This window comes from Cetorhinus maximus, chromosome 9 (assembly GCF_964194155.1).
Source record: "Cetorhinus maximus chromosome 9, sCetMax3.hap1.1, whole genome shotgun sequence".
Lineage (NCBI taxonomy): Eukaryota > Metazoa > Chordata > Chondrichthyes > Lamniformes > Cetorhinidae > Cetorhinus > Cetorhinus maximus.
The window spans coordinates 59829751-59848022 of NC_135887.1; the positions used below are offsets into that span (position 1 = coordinate 59829751).

Sequence of the window (18272 nt, forward strand, 5' to 3'; positions counted from 1 at the left end):
TGTCTGCTGTGTGTACGATCGAGCTGCACCATCACTGCACTCTGTCTGCAGTGTGTACTATCCAGATGCTCGTTAACTGCACTGTGTCTGCACTGTGTAATATCCAGCTGCTCCCTCACTGCACTGCGTATGCAGTGTGTACTGTCGAAAGGCTCCGTCACTGCATTACCGGCAGTGTGTACTATTGAGCTGCTCCCTCACTACACTTTGTCTGCAGTGTGTACGTCGAGCTGCTCTCTCGCTGCAATGTGTCTGCTTTGTGTACCATCGAGCTGCTCTCTCACTGCTATGTGTCTGCTGTGTGTACTATCGAGCTGATCCCTCACTGCACTGAGTCTGCAGTGTGAACCAGTGAGTTGCTCTTTCACTGCACTGTGTCTGCAGCGTGTACTATCGTGCTGCAGCCTCACTGCACTGTTTCTGCAGTGTGCACTATCGAGAGGGTACCTCATGCACTGTGTCTGCTGTGTGTAATATTGAGCTGCTTCCTCACTACACTTTCTGCAGTGTGTACGATCGAGTGGCAGTCTTATTGCATTGTTTCTGCATTGTGTACTATCGAGCTTTTCCCTCACTGCACTGTCTGTAGTATGAACAATCGAGCTGCTATCTCACTGCGCTGTCTCTGCAGTACGAACTATCGAGCTGCTCTGTCACTTCACTATGTCTGCAGTGTGTACTATCAAACTGCTCTCTCACTGCACTATTGGCAAGTTTGTACTTTTGAGCTGTTTCTCACTGCACTTTGTCTGCAGTTTGTTGTATCCAGCTACTCCCTCACTGCAGTGTCTACAGTGTGTACTATCCAGCTGCTCCCTCAGTGCACTGTCTGCAGTTTGTACTATTAAGCTAAACCCTCACTGCACAGTGTCTGCAGTGTGTACTATCGTGCTGCTCCCTCACTGCACTGTGTCTGCAGTGTGTACTATCGAGAGGCCACCTCATGCACCATGTCTGCAGTTTGTAATATTGAGCTGCTTCCCCACTGCACTGTGTCTGCTGTGTGTACTATCAAGCTGCTTCGTCCCTGCACTGTGTCTGCAGTGTGCACCATCGATCTGCTCTCTCACTGCTCTGTGTCTGCAGTGTGTACTATCGACCTGCTCTGTCACTGCACTGTGTCTGCAGTGTGCACTATCCAGTTGCACTCTCACATTGTGTCTGCAGTGTGAACTGTCGAGCTGCACACTCACTGCACTGCGCCTGCAGTGTGAATGATGGAGCAGAACACTCAATGCACTGTGTCTGCAGTGTGAACTATATATCTGCTTACTCACTGCACTGTGCACTATTGAGCTGCTCTCTCATTGCACTGTATCTGCAGTGCTTAACATCGAGCTGCTCACTCACTGCACTGTGTCTGCTCTGTGCACTTTCTAGCTGCTCCCTCACAGCACTCTGTCTGCAGTGTTTATGATTGTGCTGCTCCCTCACTGCAGTGTCTGTAGTGTGTACTGTCAATCTGCTTTGTCACTGCACTTTGTATGCAGTGTGTACTATCCAGCTGCTCCCTCACTGCACTGTGCCTGCAGTGTGTACTATTGAGCTGCTCCCTCACCGCAATGTGTCTGCACTGTGTACTATCCAGCTGCTCCCTCACTGCACTGCGTATGCAGTGTGTACCATCTAAAGGCTCCCTCACTGCATTATCGGCAGCGTGTATTATTGAGCTCCTCCCTCACTGCACTTTGTCTGCAGTTTGTAGTATCCGGCTGCTTCCTCACTGCAATGTCTGCAGTGCGTACTATCGAGTAGCTATCTCCCTGCGTTGTTTCTGCATTGTGTACTATCGAGCTATTCCCTCACTGCACTGTCTGCAATGTGTAATATCGAGCTGCTGACTCACTACACTGTGATTGCAGTCTGTACAATCGATCTGCTCTGTCACTGCACTGTGTCTACAGTGTGTACTACCCAGCTGCTCCCTCACTGCACTGCGTATGCAGTGTGTACTCTCGAAAGGCTCCCTCACTGCATTATCGGCAGTGTGTACTATTGAGCTGCTATTTCACTGCCCTTTATCTGCAGTTTGTAGTATCCTGCTGCACCCTCACTGCACTGTGTCTGCAGCGTGTACTATCGTGCTGCAGCCGCACTGCACTGTTTCTGCAGTGTGCACTATCGAGAGGGTACCTCATGCACTGTGTCTGCTGTGTGTAATATTGAGCTGCTTCCTCACTGCACTTTCTGCAGTGTGTACTATCGAATAGCTGTCTCACTGCATTGTTTCTGCATTGTGTACTATCGAGCTTTTCCCTCACTGCACTGTCTGCAGTGTGTACTATCGAGCTGCTCGCTCACTGCACTATCTGCAGTATGTCCTATCGAGCTGATTCCTCACTGCACAGTGCCTGCAGTGTGTACTATCGACCTGCTCCCTCAATGCAATGTGTCTGCACAGTGTACTATCCAGCTGCTCCCTCACTGCACTGCGTATGCAGTCTGTACTATCGAAAGGCTCCCTCACTGCACTATCGGCAGTGTGTACTATCCAGCTGCTCCCTCACTGCACTGTATACAGTGTGTAATTTTGAGCTGCTCCCTCACTGCACTGTGTCTGCAGCGTGTACTATCGTGCTGCTGCCTCACTGCACTGTGTCTGCATTGTGTATTATCAAGAGGCTACCTCATGGTCTGTGTCTGCAGTGTGTAATATTTAGCTGCTTCCTCACTGCACTGTCTGCAGTGTGTACTATCCAGTTTCTCTCTCACTGCATTGTTTCTATCGAGCTGCTCCCGCAATGCACTCTGTCTGCAGTGTGCACTATCGATCTGTTCCCTCACTGCACTGCCTGCAGTGTGCACTATCGAGCTGCTATCTCACTGCACTGTCTCTGCAGTGTGAACTTTTTAGCTGCTCCCTCACTGCCCTGTGTATGCAGTGTGTGCTATCGAGCTTCTACCTCACTGCACTGCGTCTGCAGCGTGAACTATTGAACTGCTCACTCTCTGCACTGCATCTGCTGTGTATACTGTTAAGCTGCTCTCTCACTGCACTGTGCCTACAGTGCTTACCATCGAGCTACTCTCTCACTGCACTGTGCCGACTGTGTGTACTTTCTAGCTGCTCCCTCAATGCACCCTGTCTGCAGTGTGTACTATCCAGATGCTCGCTCACTGCACTGTGTCTGCACTGTGTAATATCCAGCTGCTCCCTCACTGCACTGCGTATGCAGTGTGTACTATCGAAAGGCTCCCTCACTGCATTACCGGCAGTGTGTATTATTGAGCTGCTCCCTCACTGCACTTTGTCTGCAGTGTGTACGTCGAGCTGCTCTATCACTGCACTGTGTCTGCTTTGTGTACCATCGAGCTGCTCTCTCACTGCACTGTGTCTGCTGTGTGTACTATTGAGCTGCTCGTTCACTGCACTATCTGCAGTGCGTACTATCGAGCTGATCCCTCACTGTACTTTGTCTGCAGAGTGGAATATCCAGTTTTTCCCTCACTGCACTTTCTGCAGTGTATAATATCGAGCTGCTCTCTCACTACAATGTGTCTGCACTGTGTACTCTCCAGCTGCTCCCTCACTGCACTGCGTATGCAGTGTGTACTATCGAAAGGCTCCCTCACTGCATTATCGGCAGTGTGAACTAATGAGCTGCTCCCTCACTGCACTTTGTCTGCAGTTTGTAGTATCCTGCTGCACCTTCACTGCAATGTCTGCAGTGTGTACTATCCAGCTGCTCTCTCACGGCACTGAGTCTGCAGTGTGAACCATTGAGCTGCTCTCTCACTGCACTGTGTCTGCAGCGTGTACTATCGTGCTGCAGCCTCACTGAACTGTTTCTGCAGTGTGCACTATCGAAAGGGTACCTCATGCACTGTGTCTGCTGTGTGTAATATTGAGCTGCTTCCTCACTACACTTTCTGCAGTGTGTACGATCGAGTGGCAGTCTTATTGCATTGTTTCTGCATTGTGTACTATCGAGCTTTTCCCTCACTGCACTGTCTGTAGTATGAACAATCGAGCTGCTATCTCACTGCGATGTCTCTGCAGTGCAAACTATCGAGCTGCTCTGTCACTTCACTATGTCTGCAGTGTGTACTATCAACCTGCTCCCTCACAGCACTTTGTATGCAGTGTGTACTATCAATCTGCTCTCTCACTGCACTATTGGCAAGTTTGTACTTTTGAGCGGTTTCTCACTGCATTTTGTCTGCAGTTTGTTGTATCCAGCTACTCCCTCACTGCAGTGTCTACAGTGTGTACTATCCAGCTGCTCCCTCAGTGCACTGTCTGCAGTTTGTACTATTAAGCTAAACCCTCACTGCACAGTGTCTGCAGCGTGTACTGTCGTGCTGCTTCCTCACTGCACTGTGTCTGCAGTGTGTACTATCGAGATGCTCCATCACAGCACTGTGTCTGCAGTGTGTACTATCAAGCTGCTCTCTCATTGCACTGTGTCTGCAGTGTGTACTATCGAAAGGCTGCCTCATGCAGTGTCTGCAGTGTGTAATATTGATCTGCTTCCTTACTCCACTGTCTGCAGTATGTACAATAGAGCTGCTGTCTCACTGCATTTTTTCTGCATTGTGTACTATCGAGCTTTTCCCTCACTGCCCTGTCTGTAGTATGAACAATCGAGCTGCTATCTCACTGTGCTGTCTCTGCAGTGCGAACTATCGAGCTGCTCTGTCACTTCACTATGACTGCAGTGTGTACTATCAATCTGCTCCCTCACAGCACTTTGTATGCAGTGTGTACTATCAAACTGCTCTCTCACTGCACTATCGGCAAGTTTGCATTTTTGAGCTATTTCTCACTGCACTTTGTCTGCAGTTTGTTGTATCCAGCTACTCCCTCACTGCAGTGTCTACAGTGTGTACTATCCAGCTGCTCCCTCAGTGCACTGTCTGCAGTTTGTACTATTAAGCTAAACCCTCACTGCACAGTGTCTGCAGTCTGTACTAACGTGCTGCTACTTCACTGCACTGGGTCTGCAGTGTGTACTATCGAGAGGCCACCTCATGCATTATGTCTGCAGTTTGTAATATTGAGCTGCTTCCTCACTGCACTGTGTCTGCTGTGTGTACTATCAAGCTGCTTCGTCCCTGCACTGTGTCTGCAGTGTGCACCATCGATCTGCTCTCTCACTGCTCTGTGTCTGCAGTGTGTACTATCGACCTGCTCTGTCACTGCACTGTGTCTGCAGTGTGCACTATCCAGCTGCACTCTCACATTGTGTCTGCAGTGTGAACTGTCGAGCTGCACATTCACTGCACTGCACTTGCAGTGTGAATGATGGAGCAGAACACTCAATGCACTGTGTCTGCAGTGTGAACTATATATCTGCTTACTCACTGCACTGTGCACTATTGAGCTGCTCTCTCATTGCACTGTATCTGCAGTGCTTAACATCGAGCTGCTCACTCACTGCACTGTGTCTGCTCTGTGCACTTTCTAGCTGCTCCCTCACAGCACTCTGTCTGCAGCGTTTATGATTGTGCTGCTCCCTCACTGCAATGTCTGTAGTGTGTACTGTCGATCTGCTTTGTCACTGCACTTTGTATGCAGTGTGTACTATCCAGCTGCTCCCTCACTGCACTGTGCCTGCAGTGTGTACTATTGAGCTGCTCCCTCACCGCAATGTGTCTGCACTGTGTACTAACCAGCTGCTCCCTCACTGCACTGCGTATGCATTGTGTACTATCGAAAGGCTCCCTCACTGCATTATCGGCAGGGTGTATTATTGAGCTCCTCCCTCACTGCACTTTGTCTGCAGTTTGTAGTATCCGGCTGCTCGCTCACTGCTATGTCTGCAGTGCGTACTATCGAGTATCTGTCTCACTGCATTGTTGCTGCTTTGCGTACTATCGTGCTTTTCCCTCACTGCACTGTCTGCAGTGTGTAATATCGAGCTACTGACTCACTGCACTGTGTCTGCAGTCGGTACTGTCGAGCTGCTCTGTCACTGCACTGTGTCTGCAGTGTGTACTATCGAGCTGCTCCCTCACTGCACTGTGTCTGCAATGTGTACTACAAAGTTGCTCCCTCACTGCACTGCGTATGCAGTGTGTACTCTCGAAAGGCTCCCTCACTGCATTATCGGCAATGTGCACTATTGAGCTGCTACCTCACTGCCCTTTGTCTGCAGTTTGTAGTATCCTGCTGCACCCTCACTGCACTGTGTCTGCAGTGTGTACTATCGTGCTGCAGCCGCACTGCACTGTTCCTGCAGTGTGCACTGTTGAGAGGGTACCTCATGCACTGTGTCTGCTGTGTGTAATATTGAGCTGCTTCCTCACTGCACTTTCTGCAGTGTGTGCTATCGAGTAGCTGTCTCACTGCGTTGTTTCTGCATTGTGTACTATCCACCTTTTCCCTCACTGCACTATCTGCAGTATGTCCTATCGAGCTGATTCCTCACTGCACTCTGTCTGCACTGTGTACTATCCAGCTGCTCCCTCACTGCACTGCGTATGCAGTCTGTACTATCGAAAGGCTCTCTCACTGCACTATCGGCAGTGTGTACTATCCAGCTGCTCCCTCACTGCACTGTATACAGTGTGTAATATTGAGCTGCTGCCTCACTGCACTGTGTCTGCAGTGTGTATTATCAAGAGGCTACCTCGTGGTCTGTGTCTGCAGTGTGTAATATTTAGCTGCTTCCTCACTGCACTGTCTGCAGTGTGTACTATCGAGTGGCTCTCTCACTGCATTGCTTCTATCGAGCTGCTCCCGCAATGCACTCTGTCTGCAGTGTGCACTATCGATCTGTTTCCTCACTGCACTGTCTGCAGTGTGCACTATCGAGCTGCTACTTCACTGCACTGTCTCTGCAGTGTGAACTTTTTAGCTGCTCCCTCACTGCCCTGTGTATGCAGTGTGTGCTATCGAGCTTCTACCTCACTGCACTGCGTCTGCAGCGTGAACTATCGAACTGCTCACTCTCTGCACTGCGTCTGCAGTATGTATTAGAGAGCTGCTCTCTCACTGCACTGTGCCTACAGTGCTTACCATCGAGCTACTCTCTCACTGCACTGTGCCGGCTGTGTGTACTTTCTAGCTGCTCCCTCAATGCACCCTGTCTGCAGTGTGTACTATCAAGCTGCTGTCTCACTGCATTGTGTCTGCAGTGTGTACTGTCGAGCTTCTCTCTCACGGCAGTATCTGCAGTGTGTCCTATCTATCGGCTCCCTCACTGCACTGTCTGCAGTGTGTACTATCGAGATGCTCCCTCACAGCACTGTGCCTGCAGTGTGTACTATCGAGCTGCTCCCTCACTGCACTGTCTGCAGTGTGTACTATCGAGTGCTCCCTCACAGCACTGTGTCTGCAGTGTGTACTATCGAGCTGCTCCCTCATTGCACTGTGTTTGCAGTGTGCACTATCGAAATGCTGCCTCATGCAGTGTCTGCAGTGTGTAATATTGATCTGCTTCCTTACTCCAATGTCTGCAGTATGTACAATAGAGTTGCTCTCTCATTGCATTTTTTTTGCATTGTGTACTATCGAGCTTTTCCCTCACTGCACTGTCTGTAGTATGGACAATCGAGCTGCTATCTCACTGTGCTGTCTCTGCAGTGCGAACTATCGAGCTGCTCTGTCACTTCACTATGTCTGCAGTATGGCCTATCAATCTGCTCCCTCACAGCACTTTGTATGCAGTGTGTACTATCAAACTGCTCTCTCACTGCACTATCGGCAAGTTTATACTTTTGAGCTGTTTCTCACTGCACTTTGTCTGCAGTTTGTTGTATCCAGCTACTCCCTCACTGCAGTGTCTACAGTGTGTACTATCCAGCTGCTCCCTCAGTGCACTGTGCCTGCAGTGTGTACTATCCAGCTGCTCCCTCACTGCACTGCGTATGCAGTGTGTACTATCGAAAGGCTCCCTCACTGCATTATCGGCAATGTGTATTATTGAGCTGCTCCCTCACTGCACTTTGTCTGCAGTTTGTAGTATCCGGCTGCTCCCTCACTGCAATGTCTGCAGTGCGTACTATCGAGTAGCTGTCTCACTATGTTGTTTCCGCATTGTGTACTATCGAGCTTTTTCCTCACTGCACTGTCTGCAGTGTGTAATATCGAGCTGCTCACTCACTGCACTGTGACTGCAGTCTGTACTACCCAGCTGCTCCCTCACTGCACTGCGAATGCAGTGTGTAGTGTCGAAAGGCTCCCTCACTGCATTATCGGCAGTGTGTACTATTGAGCTGCTCCCTCACTGCCCTTTGTCTGCAGTTTGTAGTATCCTGCTGCACCCTCACTGCAATGTCTGCAGTGCGTACTATCCAGCTGCTCCCTCACTGCACTGTGCTTGCAGTGTGTACTATCGAGCTGCTCTCTCACTGCAATGTGTCTGCACTGTGTACTATCCAGCTGCTCCCTCACTGCACTGTCTGCAGTGTGTACTATCAAGCTGCTGTCTCACTGCATTGTGTCTGCAGTGTGTACTGTTGATCTGCTCGTCACTGCACTTTGTATGCAGTGTGTACTGTCGAAAGGCTCCCTCACTGCATTATCGGCAGTGTGTACTATTGAGCTGCTCCCTCACTGCAATGTCTGCAGTGTGTACTATCTAGCTGCAGCCTCACTGCACTGTGTCTGCAGTGTGCCCCATCGAACTGCTCTCTCAGTACACGCTGCAGACACAGTGCAGTATCGTGCTGCAGCCGCACTGCACTGTTTCTGCAGTGTGCACTATCGAGAGGGTACCTCATGCACTGTGTCTGCTGTGTGTAATATTGAGCTGCTTCCTCACTGGACTTTCTGCAGTGTGTACTATCGAGTAGCTGTCTCACTGCGTTGTTTCTGCATTGTGTACTATCCACCTTTTCCCTCTCTGCACTGTCTGCAGTATGTACTATCGAGCTGCTCGCTCACTGCACTATCTGCAGTATGTACTATCGAGCTGATTCCTCACTGCACTTTGTCTGCAGTGTGTACTATCCATCTGCTCTGTCAATGCAATGTGTCTGCACTGTGTACTATCCAGCTGATCCCTCACTGCACTGCGTATGCAGTGTGTACTATCGAAAGGCTCTCTCACTGCACTATCAGCAGTGTGTACTATCCAGCTGTTCCCTCACTGCACTGTGTCTGCAGCGTGTACTATCGTGCTGCTGCTTCACTGCACTGTGTCTGCATTGTGTATTATCAAGAGGCTACCTCATGGTCTGTATCTGCAGTGTGTGATATTTAGCTGCTTCCTCACTGCACTGTCTGCAGTGTGTACTATCGAGTGGCTCTCTCACTGCATTGTTTCTATCGAGCTGCTCCCGCAATGCACTCTGTCTGCAGTGTGCACTATCGATCTGTTCCCTCACTGCACTGCCTGCAGTGTGCACTATCGAGCTGCTATCTCACTGCACTGTCTCTGCAGTGTGAACTTTTTAGCTGCTCCCCCACTGCCCTGTGTATGCAGTGTGTGCTATCGAGCTTCTACCTCACTGCACTGCGTCTGCAGCGTGAACTATCGAACTGCTCACTCTCTGCACTGCGTCTGCAGTATGTATTAGAGAGCTGCTCTCTCACTGCACTGTGACTGCAGTGTATACTGTTGAGCTGCTCTCTCACTGCACTGTGCCTACAGTGCTTACCATCGAGCTACTCTCTCACTGCACTGTGCCGGCTGTGTGTACTTTCTAGCTGCTCCCTCAATGCACTCTGTCGGCAGTGTGTACTATCAAGCTGCTCCCACACTGCAGTGTGTACTATCAAGCTGCTCCCTCACAGCACTGTGTCTGCAGTGTGTACTATCGAGCTGCTCCCTCACTGCACTGTGTCTGCAGTGTGTACTATCGTAAGGCTGCCTCATGCAGTGTCTGCAGTGTGTACTATCTAGCTGCTCTCTCACTGCACTGTGTCTGCAGTGTGTACTATCGAGCTGCTCCCTCACTGCAGTGTCTAGAGTGTGTACTATCGAGCTGCTCTCTTACTGTACTGTGTCTGCGTGTGTATTATACATCTGCTCTCTCACTGCACTGAGACTGCAGTGTGTACAATCCAGCTGCTCCCTATCTGCACTGTGTCTACAGTGTGAACTACCGAGCTGCTCTCTCACTGCACTCTGTCTGCAGTATGTACCATCGAGCTGCCCTCTCACTGCAATGCGTCTGCTGTTTGTACTATCGAGCTTCTCCCTCACTGCACTCTGTCTGCAATGTGCACTATCGAGCTGCTCGCTCACTTCAGTGTCTGCAGTGTGTGCTATCCAGCTGCTCCCTCACTGCACTTTCTGCAGTGTGTACTATCCAGCTGCTCCCTCACTGCACTGCGTATGCAGTGTGTACTATCCAGCTGCTCCCTCACTGCACTACATATGCTGTGTGTACTGTCGAACTGCTCCCTCACTGCACTATCGGCAGTTTGTACTATTGAGCTGCTCCCTCACTGCACTGTCTGCGGTGTGTACTATCGAGAGGCTGCCTCATGCACTGTGTCTGCAGTGTGTAATATTGAGCTGCTTCCTCACTGCACTGCCTTCAGAGTGTACTATCAAGCTGCTGTCTCACTGCATTGTGTCTGCAGTGCGTACTATCCAGCTGCTCCCTCACTGCACTGTGTCTGCAGTGTGCACTATCCAGCTGCTCCCTCACTGCACTGTGTCTGCAGTGTGCACTATCCAGCTGCTCCCACACTGCACTGTTTGCAGTGTTTAAATTCGAGCTGCTCCCTCACACTTTCTGCAGTGTGTACTATCCATCTGCTCCTCCACTGAACTGTGTCTGCTGTGTGTACTATCCTGCTGCTCCCTCACTGCACTGTGTCTGCAGTGTTTACTATTGAACTGCTCACTCACTGCACTATGACTGCATGCTGTACTATCTAGCTGCTCCCTCACTGTGTCTGCAGTGTGTACTATCAAGCTGCTCCCGCACTGCACTGTGTCTGCAGTGTGTACTATCAAGCTGCTCCTGCACTGCACTGTGTCTGCAGTGTGTACTATCTAGCTGCTCCCTCCCTGCACTGTGTCTGCAGTGTGTACTATCTAGCTGCTCCCTCCCTGCACTGTGTCTGCAGTGTGTACTATCAAGCTGCTCCTGCACTGCACTGTGTCTGCAGTGTGTACTATCTGGCTGCTCCCTCACTGTGTCTGCAGTGTGTACTATCAAGCTGCTCCCTCCCTGCACTGTGTCTGCAGTGTGTACTATCGAGCTGCTCCCTCCCTGCACTGTGTCTGCAGTGTGTACTATCCAGCTGCTCCCGCACTGCACTGTGTCTGCAGTGTGTACTATCGAGCTGCTCCTGCACTGCACTGTGTCTGCAGTGTGTACTATCAAGCTGCTCCTGCACTGCACTGTGTCTGCAGTGTGTACTATCAAGCTGCTCCCTCCCTGCACTGTGTCTGCAGTGTGTACTATCGAGCTGCTCCCTCCCTGCACTGTGTCTGCAGTGTGTACTATCCAGCTGCTCCCGCACTGCACTGTGTCTGCAGTGTGTACTATCGAGCTGCTCCCGCACTGCACTGTGTCTGCAGTGTGTACTATCGAGCTGCTCCCGCACTGCACTGTGTCTGCAGTGTGTTATATCTGCAGGATTCACTGGAGCAACTCACACACATTCAGGCCCTACATCCTTCCCGCCTCCCCACTCCCCCAGATTCAGTCCTCCTCCCTCACCCCTCAGATTCGGACCCTCCCCCTTAACCGGAAATTTAACCTCAGCCCCAGATTCAGCCCCCCTGTCTCACCCCCCTGATTCTTCCCCTCCCCCTTACCCCCAAATTTAAGCTCTTCCCCTCAGCCCCAGATTCAGCCTCTCTCTCACCCCCATATTCGTCTCCTCCCCTGCACTCTCCATATGCAGCCCCTCCCCTCCCCCCCCCATTCCCCAAATTTAGCCACTTCCCCTCATCCCTTGTTTTTCCCCTCCCCCTTTCCCCCCAGATTCTGCCCCTTCCCCTCACCTCCCCAGATTCAGCCCCTCCCCCTCAAGCCCCAGTTTCAGCCCCTCCCCCTCACCTCCCAGATTCAGCCCCACCCCCTCACCTGCCAGATTCAGCCCCACCCCCTCACCTGCCAGATTCAGCCCCACCCCCTCACCTGCCAGATTCAGCCCCATCCCCTCACCTGCCAGATTCAGCCCCACCCCCTCACCTGCCAGATTCAGCCCCACCCCCTCACCTGCCAGATTCAGCCCCACCCCCTCACCTGCCAGATTCAGCCCCACCCCCTCACCTGCCAGATTCAGCCCCACCCCCTCACCTGCCAGATTCAGCCCCACCCCCTCACCTGCCAGATTCAGCCCCACCCCCTCACCTGCCAGATTCAGCCCCACACCCTCACCTGCCAGATTCAGCCCCACACCCTCACCTCCCAGATTCAGCCCCACACCCTCACCTCCCAGATTCAGCCCCACACCCTCACCCTCACCTCCCAGATTCAGCCCCACACCCTCACCATCACCCTCACCTCCCAGATTCAGCCCCTCCCCCTCAAGCCCCAGATTCAGCCCCTCCCGCTCAAGCCCCAGATTCAGCCCCTTACCCTCAACCCCAGATTCAGCCCCTCACCCTCACCTCCCCAGATTTAGCCCGTCCCCCTCACCTCCCAGATTCATCACCTCCCCCTCAGATTCAACCCTTCCCCTTCAGCCTCTTCCCCTCCAGATTCAGCCCTTCCCCCTCACCCCCCAGATTCAGCCCCGCCTCCTCAACTCCCAGGTTCAGCCCCTCCCCCTCAACTCCCAGATTCAGCCCCTCCCCCTCAACTCCCAGATTCAGCCCCTACCCCTCACCCTCATCCTTACCACCATATTCAGCCCCTCCGCCTCGAGCCCCAGAATCAGCCCCTCCCCCTCACCCCACAGATTTAGCCCCTCTCACTCACCTCCCAGATTTAGCCCCTCTCACTCACCTCCCAGATTCAGCCCCTCCCCCTCACCTCCCAGATTCAGCCCCTCCCCCTCACCCCTAGATTCAGCCCCTCCCCCTCATGCCCCTCCCCCTCAAGCCCCATATTCAGCCCCTCACCCTCACCCCCCCCCCAGGTTTAGCCCCTCCCACTCACCTCCCAGATTCTGCCCTCCCTCACCCCCCAAATTCTGCCCCCCCTCACCCCCCAAATTCTGCACCCCTCTCACCCCCCAAATTCAAACCCTCTCCCTCACCCCCCAAATTCAAACCCTCTCCCTCACCCCCCAAATTCAAACCCTCTCCCTCACCCCCCAAATTCAAACCCTCTCCCTCACCCCCCAAATTCAAACCCTCTCCCTCACCCCCCAAATTCAAACGCTCTCCCTCACCCCCCAAATTCAAACCCTCTCCCTCACCCCCCAAATTCAAACCCTCCCCTTTAGCCCCTCACCTCACCCCCTGATTCAGCTCCTCCTCCTCATCCACCCCCAGATCCAGTCCCTTGCCCCTGACTCAGTGTCTCACCCACCCCACCCCACAACAACATCCACCCACTGTAGACTCCAGCAGCCATGCTCCTGCAGACCCCGCCCCTTAATTCCCCTCCCAGTCACAAGTCACCCAGAAAGAGATTGGGTGTGTTTTCAGTATGACTGCATGAAACACTGAAACGGCCAATCTGCGGCTGTCCCCCCAGCCCACCCACCGCAGAGGGTCAAGTGGGCAGTTCACACTGCCTGGCTGGGCAAGACATGCCGAGCTGCCAGCCATCATCAAATCCCAATCTGATGTTTGAGAGAGGTTAATGACACAGCAGGGCTGAGTCTGCATATGACAATTAGGGCAAATATCACTAACACGGTGACAGTGCCACCAAATCCAAATTGGTTCACTCACAACGGGAAACAATATCCACTTACTCACAACGGGAAACAATATCCACTTTTTTTCTTTATTCTCTCACTGGATGTGGGTGTCACTGGCAAGGCCAGCATTCGTTGTCCATCCCTAATTGCCCATGAACTGAGTAGCTTACTCGGCTATTTCAGAGAGCATTTGAGAGTCAACCACATTGTTGTGGGTCTGGAGTCACATGTAGGCAGGCCAGGTAAAGTCGGCAGATTTCCTTCTCTAAAGGAAACCAGGTGAGTTTTTACAACAATCGATGGTTTTGGCCACTATTACTGAGGCTAGCTTCCAATTCCAGATTTATGGATTGAATAGTGGTAACCAGCTGTTGTGGTGGGATTTGAAGCAATGTCCCCAGATCATTAGCCTGGGCCTCTGCATTACTAGCCCAGTGACATTAGCACTAGGCCAGTGTCTCCTCTAGCCTTACCAGAGCATCAGTGTGATGTCGATGAATGTCCGCAAAGCAGAGCAGGCAGAGAGCCTGCAGAGGCCGATCCCGGTGCTGGATTGCAATCTTCATCGACTCCTGAGGGAGGGAAACACACGGATACATGCACACAGACACACGGACATACACACACACACGCACACACACACACAAACAGAAAAACACAGAAACACACACACAAACACAGACACACACAAAAACACACACACAGAGAAAAACACAGACACATACACACAAACACACAGAAATACACACAGACACACACACAAAAACACACACACAGAGAAAAACACAGACACATACACACAAACACACAGAAATACACACAGACACACACAGACACACACATACAGACAGAGAAACACACAGATATACACAAACACACACAGAAACATGCACACATGCAGACGCACACGCAAAAACACACAGACATAGACACACACACACAGAAACACACACACACAGAAACACAGACATACACACACACACAAACACATAGACATACACACACACAAACACACAGACATACACACACACAAACACACAGACATACACACACACAAACACACAGACATACACAAACACAAAGACATACACACACACAAACACACAGACATACACACACACACACAGACACACATGCACAGAGAAACACACCCACACAGAAACACAGACATACAAACAGACACACACACACACACACACACAGACATACACACACGCACAGAAACACACACGCACAGAAACACACACGCACAGAAACACACACGCACAAACAGACAGGTCAATAATATCCTGTGTCAAATTCAGCTGCACAACTAAAATATACACAACAGTCTCACACAAATGTCAAAACTGTGAACAAAATCTGAAACTCACATCAATCTTTCCCGGGAACAGTGTCACGCATGTCAATAATGCAGAGGCAACAAGTCCACACGTACAACAAAAACACCTTGATACTCAAAATAATGGGCACATCCCCTGAGAGCCCCAGACATGCCCTACCTGAAAACCCCGGGCATGTTCCCGCCACCCCTAATAACCCCAGGCAGGCGCTCCCCACCCCGATAACCTCATGAACACCGCCCCCTGATAACTCTGGGCACGCCCCCCGATAACCCCAATAACCAGGAGAGGGGGAGGTGTGTGGAGTCGGGAAGGGGGAGAGGAAGGTGTCTGGAGTTGGGGAGGGGGAGGTGTGTGGAGTCAGAGAGGGGGAGGTGTGTGGAATCGGCGGAGTTAACAGGATCCATGCTGGTTGGTGAACTCGCAAATAAACACAGTGACTTTCCACTCATGTAGTTTATTGCCTTTGTTCAGCGTCAACCCTCCTCACCCACAGCCTGTGTCCCAGCTATCCCCTAATTATATCTGTTCAAATATTGATGACCTGTTTCCCTTAGTATAATTGATAAGACATTGACAAGTGAGGGGATGGGTAAGAAGTGAGGGGAGGGGCTTGTCAGCAATGGCTCCTTTCAAAATGAACCCGGCTTGAATTAGTTTCCTAGTTGCTGATCCTATGTTGCCATGATCTAATTTGCACAAGTTTGTGAGTGAGTAGCTCCAGGCAGCCTGCAGCCTTTGCTATTGCTTTGCTGATCTCTCCTTTGCTGGGTGGGCTATTCAAATATTTCCCTTTCAAAATGCTTTGTGGGAGGAAAACAAGTGGCAGGACTATAGTGATAAGGGATTCAGTAGTTAGGGGCACAGACAGACGCTTCTGTGGCCGCAAACGTGAATCAAGGATGGTATGTTGCCTCCCTGGTGCCAGGGTCCAGGATGTCACAGAGCGGCTGCAGGACATTCTGGGGAGGGAAGGTAAGCAGCCAGTGGTCGTGGTACACATTGGTACCAACGACATAGGTGAACTAAGGGATGAGGACCTGCAAGCTCAGTACAGGAAGTTAGGAGATAAATTAAAATGCAGGACCTCAAATGTAGTAATCTCAGGATTACTCCCAGTTCCACGTGCTAGCGAAAGCAGGAATAAGAGGATAGACCAAATGAACACGTGGCTGGAGAGATGGTGTAGCCGAGAGGGGTTCAGATTCTTGAGGCACTGGGACCGGTGCAGTTGATGTAGTTTATATGGACTTCAGCAAAGCCTTTGACAAGCTCCCACATGGGAGACTTATAAAGAAGGCAAATGCACATGGGATACAGGGTAATTTGATAAGGTGGATTCAAAATTGGCTTAGTTGTAGGAGACAGAGGGCGATGACAGAAGGATGCTTTAGTGACTGGAAGCCAGTGTCCAGTGGCGTACCACGGGGATCTGTGCTCGGTCCCCTATTATTTGTCATTTATATAAACGACATAGATGACTATGTGGGGGGTAGGATTAGTAAGTTTGCGGATGACACAAAGATTGGCCGGGTGGTTAACAGTGAGGTTGAGTGTCTTGGGCTACGGACGATATAGACGGGATGGTCAATTGGGCAGATAAGTGGCAGATGGAATTTAACCCTGAAAAGTGTGAGGTGATACACTTTGGAAGGAGTAATTTGACAATTAAGTATTCAATGAACGGCATGGCACTAGGAAGTTCTGAGGAACAAAGGGACCTTGGTGTGTGTGTCCATAGATCTCTGAAGGCAGAGGGGCATGTTAGTGGGGTAGTGAAAAAGGCATATGGGACACTTGCCTTTATCAATCAAGGCATAGATTACAAAAGTAGGGAGGTCACGTTGGAGTTGTATAGAACCTTAGTGAGGCCACAGCTAGAGTAGTGTGTGCAGTTCTGGTTGCCACATTATAGGAAGGATGTGATTGCATTGGAGGTGGTGAAGAGGAGATTCACCAGGATGTTGCCTGGGATGAAACATTTAAATTATGAAGAGAGATTGGATAGACTTGGGTTGTTTTCATTGGAGCAGAGAAGACCTGATCGAGGTGTACAAGATTATGAGGGGCATGGACAGGGTGGATAGGGAGCAGCTGCTCCCCTTAGTTGAAGGGTCAGTCACAAGGGGGCATAAGTTCAAGGTGAGAGGCAGGAGGTTTAGGGGGGATGTGAGGAAAAACTTTTTTACCCACAGGGTGGTGACGGTATGGAATGCACTGCCTGGGAGGGTGGTGGAGGCGGGTTGCCTCACATCCTTTAAAAAGTACCTGGATGAGCACTTGGCACGTCATAACATTCAAGGCTATGGGCCAAGTGCTGGTAAATGGGATTAGGTAGGTAGGTCAGGTGTTTCTCACATGTCGGTGCAGACTCAATGGGCTGATGGGCCTCTTCTGCTCTGTGATTCTCATTCTGTGATTCTGCGTAAGGTGGGACCTGTACAAACCGGACGGGCTGCACCCAGGCAGAGCTGGGACCAGTGTCCTTGCGGGGGCTTTTGCTAGTTCTGTTTGGGAGTATTTAAACTAGTGTAGCAGGGGGCTGGGATCCCAGGCGTAGGATCAGATAGGTCAGATTCAGATCAGAAAAATGGAGGTAGAACATTAGCTAGGGATGTTGTGATAGACATGGAGTCACAGGAGAAGCGGAGTTTTAAAAGTGTCCAGCAAGGGAAATCTGTTTATACTTCAATGCAAGGAGTATTACAAACAAGGTAGATGAGTTTAGGGCACAGGTAGCCACATGGCAGCAGGATGTCATTGCTATAATGGAAATCTGGCTAAAGGAGGGACAAAACTGGCAGCTTAATATCCCTGGTTATAGAGTCTTCAGACATGATAGAGTAGGAGATAAAAAAAGAGGTGGGGGGAGTAGCACTAATGGTTAAAGAATCAATTCCAGTTGTGAGAAGGTATACTAAATGATACTAAAAGATACTAAATGGGTCAACAAACCAGGCTTTATGGATTGAGCTTAGAAATAAAAAAAGGGGCAGTCACACTATTGGGAGTATAGTACAGACCCCCAAATAGTGAAAGGGAGATAGAAGAACAAATATATAGGCACATTTCTGCTTGTAAGAACAAGAGGGCAATAATAGTAGGAGACTTCAAATATCCTAATATCAACTGGGATTCAAACAATATAAGAAGCACTGAGGGAGAAAAATTCATGCAGTGTGTCCAGGAAAATTTTTTCAACCAATTAGTGACAAACTCAAAGAGAGGAGATGCAATCCCAGACCTAGTCTTGGAAAACG

General features: G+C 50.7%; 1 protein-coding gene across 1 annotated transcript in view; it reads right to left on the minus strand.

Moving 5' to 3' along the window:
- rapsn (receptor-associated protein of the synapse, 43kD) overlaps positions 1–18272 on the minus strand; it is a 146675-nt gene that overhangs the window by 111756 nt on the left and 16647 nt on the right. Inside the window, exon 2 of the mRNA XM_078548778.1 lies at positions 14143–14241. Within this exon, the coding sequence (XP_078404904.1) occupies positions 14143–14241 (99 nt within the window). The remainder of the gene's footprint in view (positions 1–14142; positions 14242–18272) is intronic.